General features: G+C 39.6%; 1 protein-coding gene across 1 annotated transcript in view; it reads left to right on the top strand.

Moving 5' to 3' along the window:
- rad50 (RAD50 homolog, double strand break repair protein) overlaps nt 1-16,526 on the top strand; it is a 29,940-nt gene continuing 13,414 nt past the window's right edge. Inside the window, exons 1-21 of the mRNA XM_057360844.1 lie at nt 1-111; nt 348-502; nt 655-738; nt 908-1,059; nt 1,156-1,341; nt 1,498-1,702; nt 1,775-1,903; nt 2,367-2,532; nt 2,874-3,067; nt 3,368-3,574; nt 3,794-3,976; nt 6,117-6,274; nt 7,532-7,707; nt 8,425-8,662; nt 10,551-10,740; nt 13,881-14,007; nt 14,124-14,317; nt 14,407-14,517; nt 14,629-14,721; nt 14,809-14,922; nt 15,514-15,641. Of these exons, the coding sequence (XP_057216827.1) occupies nt 374-502; nt 655-738; nt 908-1,059; nt 1,156-1,341; nt 1,498-1,702; nt 1,775-1,903; nt 2,367-2,532; nt 2,874-3,067; nt 3,368-3,574; nt 3,794-3,976; nt 6,117-6,274; nt 7,532-7,707; nt 8,425-8,662; nt 10,551-10,740; nt 13,881-14,007; nt 14,124-14,317; nt 14,407-14,517; nt 14,629-14,721; nt 14,809-14,922; nt 15,514-15,641 (3,164 nt within the window). The 5' untranslated portion in view covers nt 1-111; nt 348-373. The remainder of the gene's footprint in view (nt 112-347; nt 503-654; nt 739-907; nt 1,060-1,155; nt 1,342-1,497; nt 1,703-1,774; nt 1,904-2,366; nt 2,533-2,873; nt 3,068-3,367; nt 3,575-3,793; nt 3,977-6,116; nt 6,275-7,531; nt 7,708-8,424; nt 8,663-10,550; nt 10,741-13,880; nt 14,008-14,123; nt 14,318-14,406; nt 14,518-14,628; nt 14,722-14,808; nt 14,923-15,513; nt 15,642-16,526) is intronic.

Raw genomic sequence — 16,526 nt, 5'->3', positions numbered from 1 at the left:
GGAAGTCCGTCGTCACTGCGCCGACGCGGGAAACAGGCACGAGTGCACGGGCAGTCAAAACAAACTTGCATTGATTTTTATACACGGACATTACTGCACTGTTTAGCCTGTGTGAGTTTATTTCAGTTACTTTATATTTGTGTCAGGAAACTCGCTGCTTTGCTGATGATGGCCGAATAAAAATAAGGCATAATCGTTGGTTGTCTTCTGATAAGAAACAGAAACCAGAATCTTGTTAGCCTTTGACCTACTGTACTCTTTCTGTCGTACAGTACATAATGTCAGTGTGTTTAAAATTATGACACTACCATGCGCTGTATTCATGTACTTTTATGTAATTTATTAAGGTCACAAGTCAAAGCACTGGTCCAAAATGTCAAAGATAGAAAAGATGAGTATTCTTGGTGTGAGGAGTTTTGGAGTGGAAGATAAAGACAAACAAGTGATATCATTTTTCAATCCTCTGACAGTCCTGGTGGGACCTAATGGAGCTGGAAAGACGGTTTGTAATGTATAATCACTCCATACAGTGCTAATAACTAATGCATATCTACTAGAAATCATCACAACCACCCTGTTGTATTAATGTATGGTCTAGCAAACCATTAAAAAGTTTATTTTAAGCTCTTTAAAAACCTTCTGTTGATTTTGCAGACCATCATCGAGTGTCTCAAGTACATCACTTCAGGAGACTTTCCTCCTGGAAGCAAAGGAAACACTTTTGTCCATGATCCCAAAGTACGACTTTTCTAAATATGACATAACATTTATTTTATTTGATATTTTGTAGGGCTGCAGGATATCTACCTGTGGTAATTGTTTGTAAGCAGTAATATTTAACAAGTTTTTGCATATCACATGTCGTATTACAGTATATGTGTCATATCAAATTGTTGGTGTGTTTTAGGATGCCCATGAGACGGACGTGCGAGCGCAAATCAGACTCCAGTTTCGAGATGTAAATGGTGATGCCATAGCTGTCCAGAGATCCATGCAAAGTACACAGAAGGGCAAGAAAACTGAGTTCAAAACTCTTGAGGGTGTCATTACCAGAATCAAGTAGGTCTACATGTGTCTTTTAACAACTAACAGAAATAAACACTTAACATTAATGTACATTTAATATGTTGATCTGTCTTGATCTGTTGATGTCAGGCACGGGGAGAAAGTAAGTCTGAGCTCTAAATGTGCTGAAATAGACCGTGAGATGATTTCAGCGCTGGGCGTCTCTAAAGCCGTTCTCAACCACGTCATCTTCTGTCACCAAGAGGAGTCCAACTGGCCTTTGAGCGAAGGCAAAGCCCTCAAGCAGAAGTTTGATGAGATCTTCTCAGCCACAAGGTATTCTGGACAAGAGGTTTAAAAACTTAAGTTACAGTGACTAGTTACAGAACCTTAAATTTACAGTTTGCCTTTTTATTACTTTGAATGTAAACCTGATGCTTTAATGGACATTTTATGTGTCAGCTACCTATAACCACATCCATTTGCTTGAAGGTACATCAAAGTATTGGAGACCCTGCGGCAGCTGAGGTTGAAACAGGCAAACACAGTTAAATCCTGTCAGCTGGAACTCAAATATCTCAAACAGAACAAAGATAAGGCTCAGGAGATCAGAGAGCTGCTGTCCACTAAAGAAGGTCAGCTCGCTTCCTCCAAAGAGACTGTCCAGCGCATCGAAAGTCAGATCGACCCTCTGGAGGTGAGAATACAAAGACAATTCTGGATGTTGTAGTTCTGACATTGATTAATAATTTGGTTCATATATTTTCAGAATCGACTTAATGACATAGATGACAGCCTCAGCAAAGTGATGAAGTTGGATAATGACATCAAAGCTCTGGACAGCAGGAAGAAACAGATGGAAGATGATAACCGTGAACTAGAGGAAAAGATGGAGCAGGTAATCTCAAAAAACTGTTCAAGTATGTAACTTTGTCAGTTATTAGTCAGCGGAACCAGATAACGATCATCTAAGCTGGGAGCTGTTTTGAACTATAAGCATATACAGGATGTTCAGCAAGAGATGCTTTTTGGTGTTTTGTAACCAATGACATGTTCTGGGATTTTTTAAAACAGGGTGATGGATTGTGTTTGAAAGTAAAGGGCATGTACCTTCTGAATCAAAGGTCAATCAACTGCTTTTGCTTCTCGTCATCATTAAAACTGGTTTAATTAACTTTGTATTTCACTAGACATCAGTGAAAAGTTTTTGCATTGGTGTTGGTCTATAGTGAGAAAATATTTATGTAATTAATGTCAGCATGTACAGTAAGTGAGGGTGCAGTAATAGAGCACATACAAGGAAAACAACATAGGGGCCTAAGACAGAGCCTTGCACCACACCACATTGTGTCGTGTTTCAGGTGTTTCAAGGTACCGATGAGCAACTTCAGGAAATGTATCAGAACCATCAGCGTACCGTGAAGGAGAAGGAGCGGAAGCTAGTGGAGTGCCAGCGTGAGCTAGAGCGAGCTGGACGAGAGTGTCAAAGAATGAACCGTATCAAATCCGACCTCCTCGTTGAGCAAGGTTGTCAAAATTCTCTTGTTGTCCAGTTATCATTCAGTTCTAATAAACGTGCTATATATAGCCTCATACAGGAAGTCCGTTGCAGACACATTTCTTTAGTGAATTGTCAATAATATGTCTTTATAATTTTTGTTTTCATGTTAATATCAGGAATAGATTATTTGCTTTGTTTGTTTCAGTAGTTTATAGTTTGCAGTGTCTTTCTTTTTTTAATGTGCTAGATTCACACCAAAAATAATATTATTCATGAAAGATTTAATAAGTCACATGCAGTTTACTTTATTATTATTGTTTTTTTGCTCAGTAAAAATAATATGTTTATTTTTCCAACTTTTTTAAAGGTCGCCTGCAGTTGGAGGCAGACAGACACACACAGAACATAAAAAAGAGGGACAGCCAGGTGAAGAATTTGGCATCTTTCCTGGAGCTGGAGGGCTATGATCGGACCCCTCTTAGCGAGAGACAGCTCCAGAGCTTCCACAGACAGGTCAAAGAAAGACTGGATCAGGACACAGAAGCTCTCAACCAAAGCTTGGTAGATAACTCATCTTTATGACACCGTGCACACCTCCCTGATTATGTCACGGCTACTTTGGCAACATTTGGATCATTACATGCACAGTATTCAGTTTAACAGTTAATCTTAAAATTTTGGGAAAGATTCAATGTACCACCTAGGAGTATGTTTTGGCCAAAACTAAGAATAGTTGGAAATAGAAATAGGGCTTTGAACTAGTTATTCAACAGTTGTTCTTAGACTAAATGTCACAAACGACTATGAAATCGTACAATTCCTATTAAGGTTTTTCCTATGTGTGTTCACTGATTAAATCAGCGTGATATGCAAGAGAAGGAGGCACAGAAGCAGCGAAACATAGATGATCTTCGTGATAAGAAGACAGGCCTGGAGAGAACCGTTGAGCTGAAGAGAGACATGCAGGCCAAGAAACAGCAGGAACTGAAGAACATCAAGTCTGATCTGCAGAGACTGGAGGGCTCATCTAGCAGACTGCAGGAGCTGGACACTGAGCTTCAGAAAGCGGTCAGACCTCTTTACGTATTATTGTTGTGTCTATAAAGTGCACAGAACAGTTGTTTTAACAAAAAATCTATTGATTTATAATTGAAATAACAGTAGACAAACACATTTTAACCACTTTATCAAATTGTGAGGCTCAGTCTCATGCAACCTGTCGGTGCAAAATACACAAAAACGTCAAATAGATTGTACAGCAAGATGCTCTGTTGTGTGTCTTCACAGGAGCGTGAGCTTGATAACACCATGCAGGCGTGTACAGTAGACAGTCTGAAGGCAGAAGTGATTGAACTACAAAAGGAGAAAACTGAACTGGATCAGGCCCAGCGCAAACTGGATCAGGAGATGGAAGCGCTCAACACGCACACCACAGCTCGTACACAGATGGACATGTTGAAGAAGGACAAGGTGAGATTGTGAACCGGGACTCTGACAGAAAGCATCCAGGACTCACATCAGAAACTGAGATCAGCTATAAGCTCACAAGTAGATGAACAGATGTCTGTTACTTAGACAGCTTGCAATATACAGTATCTCACAGAAGTGAGTACATCCCTCACATTTTTGTAAATATTTTATAATATCTTTTCATGTGACAACACTGAAGAAATGACACTTTGCTACAATGTAAAGTAGTGAGTGTACATCTTGTATAACAGTGTAAATTTGCTGTCTCCTCAAAATAACTCAACACACAGCCATTAATGTCTAAACCACTGGCATCAAAAGTGAGTACACCCCTAAGTGAAAATGTCCAAATTGGGCCCAAAGTGTCAATATTTTGTGTGGCCACCATTATTTTCCAGCACTGCCTTAACCCTCTTGGGCATGGAGTTCACCAGAGCTTCAGAAGTTGCCACTGGAGTCCTCTTCCACTCCTCCATGATGACATCACGGAGCTGGTGGATGTTAGAGACCTTGCGCTTCTCTACCTTCGGTTTGAGGATGCCCCACAGATGCTCAATAGGGTTTAGGTCTTCACCTTTACCCTCAGCTTCTTTAGCAAGGCAGTGGTCGTCTTGGAGGTATGTTTGGAGTCGTTATCATGTTGGAATACTGCCCTGCGGCCCAGTCTCCGAAGGAAGGGGATCATGCTCTGCTTCAGTATGTCACAGTACATGTTGGCATTCATGGTTCACTCAATGAACTGTAGCTCCCCAGTGCCGGCAGAACTCATGCAGCCCCAGACCATGACACTACCACCACCATGCTTGACTGTAGGCAAGACACACTTGTCTTTGTACTCCTCACCTGGTTGACCGCCACACACGCTTGACACCATCTGAACCAGTTACGTTTATCTTGGTCTCATCAGACCACAGGACATGGTTCCAGTAATCCATGTCCTTAGTCTGCTTGTCTTCAGCAAACTGTTTGCGGGCTTTCTTGTGCATCATCTTTAGAAGAGGCTTCCTTCTGGGACGCGACAGCCATGCAGACCAATTTGATGCAGTGTGCGGCGGATGGTCTGAGCACTGGCAGGCTGACCCGCCCCACCCCTTCAACCTCTGCAACAATGCTGGCAGAACTCATACATCTATTTCCCAAAGACAAACTCTGGATATGATGCTGAGCACGTGCACTCAACTTCTTTGGTCGACCATGGCGAGGCCTGTTCTGAGTGGAACCTGTCCTGTTAAACCGCTGTATGGTCTTGGCCACCGTGCTGCAGCTCAGTTTCAGGGTCTTGGCAATCTTCTTATAGCCTAGGCCATCTTTATGTAGAGCAACAATTCAGTTTTTCAGATCCCCAGAGAGTTCTTTGCCATGAGGTGCCATGTTGAACTTCCAGTTACCTGTATGAGAGAGTGAGAACAAATTTAACACACCTGCTCCCCATTCACACCTGAGACCTTGTAACACTAACAAATCAATCATTTGGACATTTTCACTTAGGGGTGTAATCAATTTGTTGCCAGCGGTTTAGACTTTAATGGCTGTGTGTTGAGTTATTTTGAGGGGACAGCAAATTTACACTGTTATACTAGCTGTACACTCACTAATTGTAGCAAAGTGTCATTTCTTCAGTGTTGTCACATGAGAAGATATAATAAATATTTACTAAAATGTGAGTGAGCTCACGTCTGTGAGATATTGTATAACTTCAACACTAGATGTCAGCATGTCTTTAATACTGTACGATTTCCTGAGATACCTGACATTATATTAACACACTTCATTCTTTAGTACAGTGACACTACAAAATATATTTGATATCAATTTCACTCTTTCAATTAGGATTGCATTTTGACAAAAATGTTGCTTTTAGTATTTGGGGAAACGTTATCAAGTGTTATTCAGATTTATTGTAAAGGCCAGCTGATGATGTCCCAATTCCATGGAAATTGCATTTCAAATTTGGAATAAAAATTTCTTGAATTGTAACAATTTTGTCTTCAAAAATTCCATGCATTGGCACCCGCTACGTACATTGTAAATATGCAGTACAATCAGGTGCTGTATCCCACAATGTAATGCAGTGCAGGTAACACAGGCACACTATAACAGTGTTGAACATACTAGTTAAACTCTTTATGTTGGATTGTAGATGGATAAAGAAGAGCAAGTGAGGAAGATCAAGTCAAGACACAATGAAGATCTAGTGTCTCTGTTAGGACACTTTCCAAACAAGAGACAGCTGGAAGACTGGATCCACACGAAATCCAGAGAGATCAACACTACGAGAGATCGGCTCAGCAAACTCAAGTGAGTGCCACACTTTATCGTTTATGAGCGAGTATATAACATGAATGTGGATGTTTCCTATAGTATATTATACATTTCATACAGAAGACGAGGAGTGTACGTGATGAGTGACATGCACACATACTGTACCTGACCCCGTTATAACAGGAAACATTGTTTAAACATCTTTGTACAACCTCCCACATACTGGAATACTGTCGTCTTGAGACGTAGAAAGCGTTTCAAATCAGGCTTAATAATAAGGAAATAAAGAATTGACTAATATAAATAAAACAGTTTATGTTAAAGTGATAGTTCACCCAAAAACACACAAGTAAAATTTTATTGTAGTCTTTCAAGTGAGAAAAAAACAGACTAGAAGCTTTTCTATGACTGATAGCATTTTAATGGTGGCTTCAATTCACACCTGATCAATTTACTTAATTTACAAGTATGTGGCGGTTGTATTATTGACAGGTAAAAGCCTACACCTTAAATATATGATGAACCAATATTTTCCGATGTATTTCCAAGAAAAAAACATAGTCTTGTATTCAGAACAATATGGTCGTTTCAATCGCTGAATCAAAAATGTATGAGAATTAAATGTCAAAGCTCAAAAACAGACAATTAATCGTCATAATCGGCAAAGCCCTAAAACAGACAATTAATCGTCATAATCGCAATGATTTATTAGACAATTAATCGTCAGTCAAATTTCATAATCGTGACAGCCCTATTTAACACCATCGGCATATAGGCAATAGCATGAAAAGGCTAAGTAACTGCATGGAGGCAATGAGTTACATAATAATCGTCTGAATAATCCAACGTTTTTCTCTGAGCAAAATAATTAAATATCAACAGCACAGACTTTAAGTTTATTAAAGAAATGTTCAATGTTAAGTCAAATATGAGTCAATGTTGTTAATGAAAGGAATATTGGATAGAAAAATCACATTTGAAGATTGTCATGAATTCTTATTGTATTTTTATCTTAACTTGTGTTTCTCTTAAAATGTTAAATGGAGAAATGCAGAACAAAACTAGCTAGTACTGTAAAGTATTATGCAATTGACCAATATCGGAATCGGACGATAGTTGTTTGTTAAAACCGGTATCGGCCAAAAAAAATCCTATCGGTGCATCCCTAATATTAGAATGTCTTTTGGTGTTACTAAGATACCATCCATCATGATAAGAATGTTTTAAAAACCATAGTGTTGCTGGATGGGCCTAATGTTTTGGGCTAAAGCTCCTGTAACGTCTCGTCCATAGCAAAGAACTGGCGTCTGGAGAACAGAAGAGGAGTCACTACACGGCAGAGATCAAGCGTAAGGAAGAACAGCTGAGCAGCTATGAGGAGAGGCTGTTTAATGTGTGTGGAAGTCAAGACTTTGAGTCAGACCTCGGCAGACTGCAGGATGATCTCGATAAATGTTCCAAACAGAGAGGTACTGCACTCATAGACAGTCATATAGAGGTCAAGCTGTGGGTTGACTTGACCCACATAAAATTTACAGGGATTTTTTTTGACAAATCTGTGTTACTCAGCAGGACGTTTTTGTGTTGGGGTGGATATTGTAAATCTAATGAATAGATGTAGACGGTATTATGTCAGCTATGTAATGATTGTACATATAACAACATGAAATTCAATGTCAAGACTGCATGAAAAATAAGTGCCTGATATAAATTGTATTCCAAAACCAGATGAGATGAAAACTAGTCAATTGATAAACATAGCAAGCAGAGGTTGCTTTTGGTAACAGGTGATGTTACCAATTAGTTGATGGTTTATAGAAATTATTATTTTCCAGAATGATAACAACATGACCCTGTACATAACTTCTGGCTCCCTCATTGTTTCCATGATAGTGCTTGGCATACTTTTATAAAATGATGAACATGAGTGTGTATTTGGGCTGAAATGAGTAGAGTAGATGGTCGTGGAAAAAAAAGCAAAGTATGTCATTCAAAATAAATGAAGTACTTGGGATCATTGACCAAAGATGGTACAAATAACATGCCTGCTAGTAACAGCAATGCATAATTATAAAGATACAAGTCATAAATGCTAAATAAATGAGTAAATGGATAATAATAATAATAATGAAACAAGATAATCACAATGAGTTCATCATTCTCTGTCTTGCTTTCATCCTTCACAGCCATGCTGGCGGGCGCCACAGCCGTGTACAGTCAGTTCATCAGTCAGCTGACGGAGGAGGGTGAACCATGCTGTCCCGTATGTCAGCGCGTCTTCCCGTCAGAGGCCGAGCTCCAGGACGTCATCAACGACATGCAGTCCAAACTGCGGCTTGTCCCGGACAAACTGAAGAACACCGAGCAGGACCTGAAGAGGAAAGAGCGCAGACGGGATGAAATGATGGCGCTAAAGCCGATCAGGCAAGAGACTCTGTCACCACTAGGGATGGGTATCGTTAAGATTTTATCGATATCGATACCGGTACTTATCAATACTGTTATCGATACTACGCTCTATAATTTGATGCAAAAACACATGATGTGAAAAGATGTTAAACATTTTAAGTTTCTTTATTACAGCTGAGCTTTAGAACTGCAGTTTACAAATGCTTCTGAGCACACAGAAAATGCCACATAACAAAACGTGTGTGTGTTCCTTAGCATACCACTTACGGCACTTAGCATGTGCATAGGAGCACATCATAATGTAATTCAACATATTTACTTTACATCACTATGGTTATTTGGCTGGTAGACCGTATTTCTTTTTTCCTTTCTGGTTTTAGGTCTACATAAATGTAAGTACTATTTTCTAAGCAAGTAATATTTTTTTAATTATAAATGTACTTTTTTTATAATTTTACTAGCACATTTACTTCAATTCACTAAAGTAAGTAAATATACTCCGTGGCCGAATTATTAAAAACAATGTTATAACTTGTTCTCAAATAAAGGGCTTTTATTTTGACGGGTTGCCGCAAAGGGGTGTTTGATGGAAGCTTCATTGTTGTGAAACGCGGACGCTGAAAGCTCCACAGCGCAACCTTGCCACTCTTTCACTCATAAACACGCAAAACAAGCAGATTACAAATACATCGCGGAAATCATATGACCCTAGATATCACACATACGTCGAGCAAACTTCGGCCATTCGGACATCGTTCAGGGATGGAAAATGACAGGCAGCAGCAGCAGCCTCTAATTCGCCATTTAACACCCAAATACACAGAGATAAAACAACGCATCAAACAAAATATCGATAACAGTATCATTTGTCATGAAGCTTATCGATACTCTATCGACCCAATTATGTACCGGTCCAAAAAAGTAGCGGTTCTCTGTACCCATCCCTAGTCACCACAAATGTTGAAATCATTCAACCATAATTGTTCTTAAAGATCGAGTATCACAGGCAGTTTCTGCCAATCTCATATTAATCTTGAGTGCCTATACAGTAGTAATGCATACGTCATATCTTCGAAGAGTATTTAGTTTGATCAAATTTATAAAAGAGAGATACAGCTGTACGATTATTCCCGGAAAAACACGAGCTGCTAGAGGTGGGACTAGTGGGGAGAGTGGAACTAAAGCACGAGCAAGCAACACATCCTCACATTAATCCCTTTGTGTTTTGTACATTATGCACGTACACGCCAATTGCCAACAAAACACAGACGTATGGCTGAGTTTGACTTACCACGTGCAGTTCATGTCCGGCATCTTTTAGCAATGGGACCGCGCAATCTATCAGTTTGAAATGATCTCCAAATCCAGCGTTATATCCAGCGTTTATATAACATCCATCACTGAAATGCCGTGAACAAACAGACACACCTAATCTTCACTATCGCAAGAGTAACAAGCTGCAGCGCAGCCCATCTTGACGCAGAGCAGATAATCTTGATAGTAAGCGGGCCTCGCTCGTCGTTGGCTCGTGGGCGGGCTCTTTCTTTCGCCTTGCTTTTCCGGGAGAATGGCCAATAAAAGGAATAGGATCCCTTTGACGACACAGGGATCCAGAATTATAAAAAAACTTTCCGAAACAAGTTGGAGTGCTGGGGGAGTGTATCAAGTACAGAAATACTACGTCATACGTCCAACTCATTTTTTAACAAGTTGACCATGTGTAAAGAAGTCAGAATGCATGACAGCATTAATTCTAAAAACACCAAATGATACTAACCCTACATTTGTGCACTTGGCACGTGTATGTCAGTCAAAATTACGCATCGATTCACCTGTCCATTTATCATCAGTCCTGCTTCATATATTGAAGTTCACTCTCTGTCTATATGTTGTGTACTGACAGACAGTCTATCATGGAGCTTCAGGAGAAAGAGCTGCCGGAGCTCAGGAATAAACTCCAGAGTTCTAATCGAGACATTGAGAGGCTGAAGGGAGACATTGAGGAGCTGGAGACACTGCTGTCAACACTCACGTCTGAGGAAGACACAGCCAAAGCCTGTCTGCAAGACATCTCCCTCATGGACCGCTACCAGGTGGTGTTTTTATCTGGCATAAATGGCACGTTTTTTTTTTTTTGTGAAATCTGTAACATCCCAGTTTATAAAATCTTTACCATAACATACCATTGTAATAAAACGTGATCCAAGCTATTATGTATTATTTACAGTACATCGATAGGTGTCAATAGAAAAAATGGTAAAGTAAAAATGTTCTGGGTTGTGCCAGTTTTATTATAGTTAAAGCGGACGTCACACACGCAGTTTCTGCCTATCTCATATTAATCTTGAGTACCTATAGAGTAGTATTGCATACTTCGTATCTTCGAAGAGTATTTAGTTTGATCACATTTATAAAAGACAGATACAGCTGTATGATTATTTCCAAAAACAGACGACCTCCTGTACGCGGAACTAAAGCACATGTTAATCCATTGCCAACAAAACACAGACACATGACTTACCGCGTGCGGTTCATGTCCGGTATCTTTTCGTGCTGGGACCGCGTTCCATCTATCAGTTTCAATCCATCTGCAAATCCAGCATTATATCCACCGTTTATATTAGAGCCCGACCGACTTATCGGTTGGCCGATTTTATCGGCCGATATGAGCATGTCGCATACATATCGGCATCATCGTACATGCTGCCGATTTAATGTCGATATTAATCTTTTTTTACATAACATATAACACAGATAAGATTCTTGTAAATGGTGTATTTATTTTGTTTGTCCAGCAGAGCACGCTCCATTGTTTGCTACTGGCGACCCAGGTCATGTGACACGAGCCAACCCTTTTGCTTCAGTAAGCTCTCTCATTCAGGCAGTCAAGCGGTGACTAACTGTGTGACGTTATTTCCACTGGCATTTTCAACCCATTCCTATGGTAGTTGAGCTCAATGTGTCACCGTCTTTTCCTCTCTCACATTGAGATTATCATGCTCGTTTGCTACATTAGTATAATGGCCCTATGATTCTCTGCGATGCAGAAAACGCGGACGGAATTGCGGAATCCAGTCATAAAAAACTGAATTTACTGTATAATGTGGAATTTCACGGAATTGTTATTTTGTCAGACTCATTTTAGAAAATAAAATGTATTGTTCAATTGTTAAATACCATGCCTCCATTACATACCTTTGTCACATCATTATAAGTGTTTGATCACCACATTTGAGTGAACATTGCAAAAAAAAATTGTTTATGTAACAGACTGGCCGATGGCCTGGGGTAAGCCTTGCCATTTAAACATTCTCAAGAAGACGCGAAAGAGAACTCGATTTGGTTCTCACGGACTGTAAAGAGATATGCACATGGCCAGAAAGGCTCATCTCAGACAGCGCGGAAAATACTGAACTGTATTCTCTTTCACGTCTTCTTACTCTTAAACAGACATATCCTCACAAGATTATCCCAAAATGCCTATATTAGCTAGTGTCCTTGTAAAAGTAATCAATTATATCTTTAGTGAACTTAAACAGTGTGCAAATAAAATGCATGTGTTACAGTATTTTAGATCCAGACATCTCTTAAAGGGGCAGCAGCATAGTAAACAAATAAAGTACAAAGACAAAAAACACTCACTGCTCCTCACTGATTAAATTATATCTTTAGTAAGGTTTAATCTTAATTTATACAGTGAAGACTATTAAGTGTTATTTAATTTTTTTTATTTCTGGACCTGTTACTATGACGCTGAACCACCTGAAAAAGGACTGATTATTTTTATTTGTAAATTTGCTTAGTTTATATATTTTTAATTACTTGCTGATCTTCAATATTTGAAATGTCTGAGTTAGGCTAATACAAATGGGACTATATGTACCATGGATGCACAATATAAAAAATTTCAACCGATAATTAAGTCCTTCCAATGGCCGATACCGATATGCAGTAAATTCATATTTTTAGATTATATTTTCATGTAATCTGCAGTTTGTACACCCAGGAGAATAAAAAAATGAAGATGTAGTGATGAAATCTGATAGTAGCTCTGGCCTAACAATAACAGCAAACATCAGTCCTGACTCTTCAAATGTTTTTATTTTTTGCGCAAGGCACCACAATACTTAGTAACAGAAATGGTTTAACATAACTATGGTTTATCTGCAATTAACAACTCATTAACAAAAAATTTAATTCAAGTATAATGCATAACAGAAATGCATACATTTACAGGGTTTTTCCTGGCTCAAAATGAGGCGGAGGTGGTGCCATACTTCCACTTGCAGATGAATCAGATTGATAATTGATTTACCAGCAAGCGTACTTTATCGGATTTTAATTTATTTATCGGAGCAATAAAAAGGACGTAATTTTCACCCATATCAGCCGATAATTTATCGGTCTAATAAATATTGTGCATCCCTAATATGTACTATATATGTACTATGGTATACACGTAAAGAATATCTTTATTTTTTTACTCCCCAATATCAGCATCGGCCCCCAAAAAAACATATTGGTCGGGCTCTAGTTTATATAACATTTCTCACGAAATGCAGTGACCAGACAAACACCGCTGAACTTCCCGAACGCAGTGCTCTCTCTCTCTTGCTCCAGCTGGTTGACGTGTGCGCATGCTCCTTGTCCCGCTCTCCCTGGTTTGACGCATGGGTGTGCTCTTTCTTCTGGCTTTCGCGGGTTAACACGTGGGCGTGCTTTTCTGGGAGAATTGTCCAATAAGGGACTAAGTAAAGTTGTTACGAAACAGATTTTCATGTTCAAAAAAAACTTTCCGAAACCTAAACGAATGCTGGGGGAGTGTATCCAGCACAGAAATACTACGTCATATGTCTAACTCGTTTTTTGACAAGTTGACCATGTCAAGCATGAGAAGCCAGCACGTTTAACAGTGTAAAGAAGTCAGAATGCATGAAACACTGTGGCACCCCACCTTTAACTAAAACTAATAAAACATATCTGTTAATTGAAATGTAATAAACCATAATCCTAATTATAAAACTAAATGAAAATTTGAAATGTTGCCTTAGCGATAACCTGAAGTAATATCACAGTCACTGGAAATAAATAGAAACTGAACTAAAATTAAAGCTGAGATACAGTGATTAGTTCAATTCTTTGATTCTAATTGGTCAATTGTTGTGTTTTAGTCACAATGTTAATAAAACTACAATAAACAAACTAAAATATCTCTGGGTTTTGCGCTTTTCAGCTTGACCTGAAGGACGTGGAGAGGAAGATCGCTCAGCATGCGGCCAGACTGCAGGGAGTTGACCTCAGTCGCAACATGCAGCAGGTCAGCCAGGAGAAACAAGAGACCCAACACCGCCTGGACACAAGTACGTTTAGCAGCGCATCACTGCGGTTGTCAAATACACTGCTTATTACTGCAAGTACATAATACAGATGAAGAAAACTGAGGGGCCATATTCTGTGTTGTGCACCTAATGTTCAGCCTGCAGTAAGATCGAGCTAAAGAGGAAACTGATCCAGGACCAGCAGGAGCAGATCCAGGTCTTGAAGAGCAGAGTCAACGAGATCCGCGGAGAGAAGCTTCAGATCTCCAGCGACATGCAGAAACGTCAGCAGCTGGAGGAGCAGTGCGTGGAGGTCTCCACCGAGATCCAGACGCTCCATCGAGACATCCGGGTGAGGAGACTTGTTTACCGTCTGAACGATCGGTCTCTTACAAGTCAACAGTTCATATGGATTTTCATAATGGTTTGTGTGTTTATCAGGAGGCGAAGGATCAGTTGTCTCCTCTAGCTGCTTCTCTGGAGAAACTCCAGCAGGACAAACAGGACCTCGCTGAACGCAGGAGGCACAGACAAGAGGAAGGCCAGGAGAAGGTGTTACATACACGTCCTCACATTCATGACTCAGATGTTACGCTTAGTATTGGCATGGAAGGCATGTTTATTTATTATCAGAGATGAAGGATGATTTACACTTCCTTTTAGATAAACACGATTAAGGAGAAAGTTAAAAACCTGACTCTAATCGAAAGAGAGATCACCAGGTACATTGAAGAGGGCAAAGACAGCTATAAAGAGGTAGTATGATCGTTTCCTTTTCCATTTTTCTGTGTGATATTTCTAAATTTTACATAAGTTTAAATTTTTCTCCTGTTTCTTATTTAGCAAAAAGAAACCGAGCTACAAGAGGTGGATAAACAGCTACATGAGGCCGAAAAACAACGAGAGAAGATTAATAAAGACATGGGCAACTTTCGCCAAGACATTGACACTCAGAAGGTGCCAATCACCAAAGCTTTCATGTCTTCTGAATTGATGTTCTTATGCGTATAGTCCCCCTGCACTGTTTTCCTATTGAATTTAAACCACATACCGTAGTAAAATCCATCATAACCATTATTTAACTTTTAAAGAAACCTTCCAGATTGTGATTTTTAAGCCAAAGATCAGTTAAAAGAAGTTTGCCTATCGTAATAGTACAAACAAGTTTTTTAAGTACAGTCTGTACTGCAGTTCATTTAACAATATTTAAAAATAGTTGTGGCATATATGTGACATGTATATTTGAACAGTGTAACGAGGAAGGCGGGACGAGAGCCTTGAGGGAACGGCACGAGGCCGGTGACGCGAGTGATAATGAGGCCAGGCCTCTCTCGTCGTGCACATCCTTTTATGCATCCAGAGCTCCCCCGTGAGAGATGCGAGACCAGTGCAACACGCAGCTGACGCTCATTATCACTCGCGTCACCAGCCTCGCACCGTTCCCTCACGGCTCTCGTCCCGCCTTCCTCATTACAGAGTTATTCATGAAAGTTTTGATATGTCTTAGTCTTGTATTTGTGGATACACGATTGCAGTTTTTTTTTACAGGTTCAGGAGCGCTGGCTCCAGGATAACCTGACCTTACGGAAACGCGTGGAAGAGCTGAAGGAGGTTTCCAGAAAACGTGACCTTTTGCTCAAGGAGATGGGCAACATGCAGGTCCTGCAACTGCGCAAGTACGAGATCACGTATCACATCCGCATGCATACATCTACCTGTCCTAGATAGATAGACATGACACAGTTTTAGGAGTTCAGAAGATTTTATATGCACAGCATGCTGATAGGTCACCGTTACCTTGAGCTATTATGTTTACCTTATTACTTAAACTCAGAGGTGGACAGTAACGAAGTAAATTTGCCTGAGTACTGTACTTAAGTACACTTTTTGAGTATCTGTACTTTACTTGAGTATTATTTTTTCTGAGTACTTGTACTTTAACTTCACTACATTTGAAAGACAAATATCATACTTTTTACTCCACTACATTTATAAAAAGGTCCAAAAGTAGAAAATGGTTTCTATGCAGCGGGTTTTCGGGTGTGCGTCATTTATCTTGCTTGCGATCTTCCAGGACCTTTTAATGTTGCCAAGTATTTCAGTTTTTCTAAGCTCGCGGTTTTCCGGCAACCTTTGAATGGCCATTTAGCAAAAAAATTACGCAAATCTGGCAACTCTGGGATCTTCCCCGCTAAACTAATGTAAACGTAGGTGCTGCTACACCGTTGATAGCGCTCTGAAAAGGCAAATAGAACAATAAAAGAGGAAAAAGGCACATGATAAAGTGTGGTGTAATCATCTGTGGGTTACGATCAGTCAAAGATCGTAGAAACATTGTCATGAAAATGATCGGCATAACGGCTAAACGGTAAATAAGCATCACATACACCCTGAGCTACGCGTGCGTGTTAACTTCTGATCTGCTGCTATATCATTTAAAGCGATTTGGAAAATGAATGATGTTTTTACTGAAGTAACTATATTTGAAGTATTCCTGTTGAAATAAAAACAATAGAACCCAGCCCAAAATACAATATAAAATGTAATGGATTTAATGGGAA

The sequence above is a fragment of the Triplophysa rosa genome, linkage group LG19 (genome assembly GCF_024868665.1).
Source record: "Triplophysa rosa linkage group LG19, Trosa_1v2, whole genome shotgun sequence".
NCBI lineage: Eukaryota > Metazoa > Chordata > Actinopteri > Cypriniformes > Nemacheilidae > Triplophysa > Triplophysa rosa.
The sequence above is the reverse complement of the archived record's forward strand: the minus strand, read 5'-3'. Positions and strand labels throughout refer to the sequence as shown.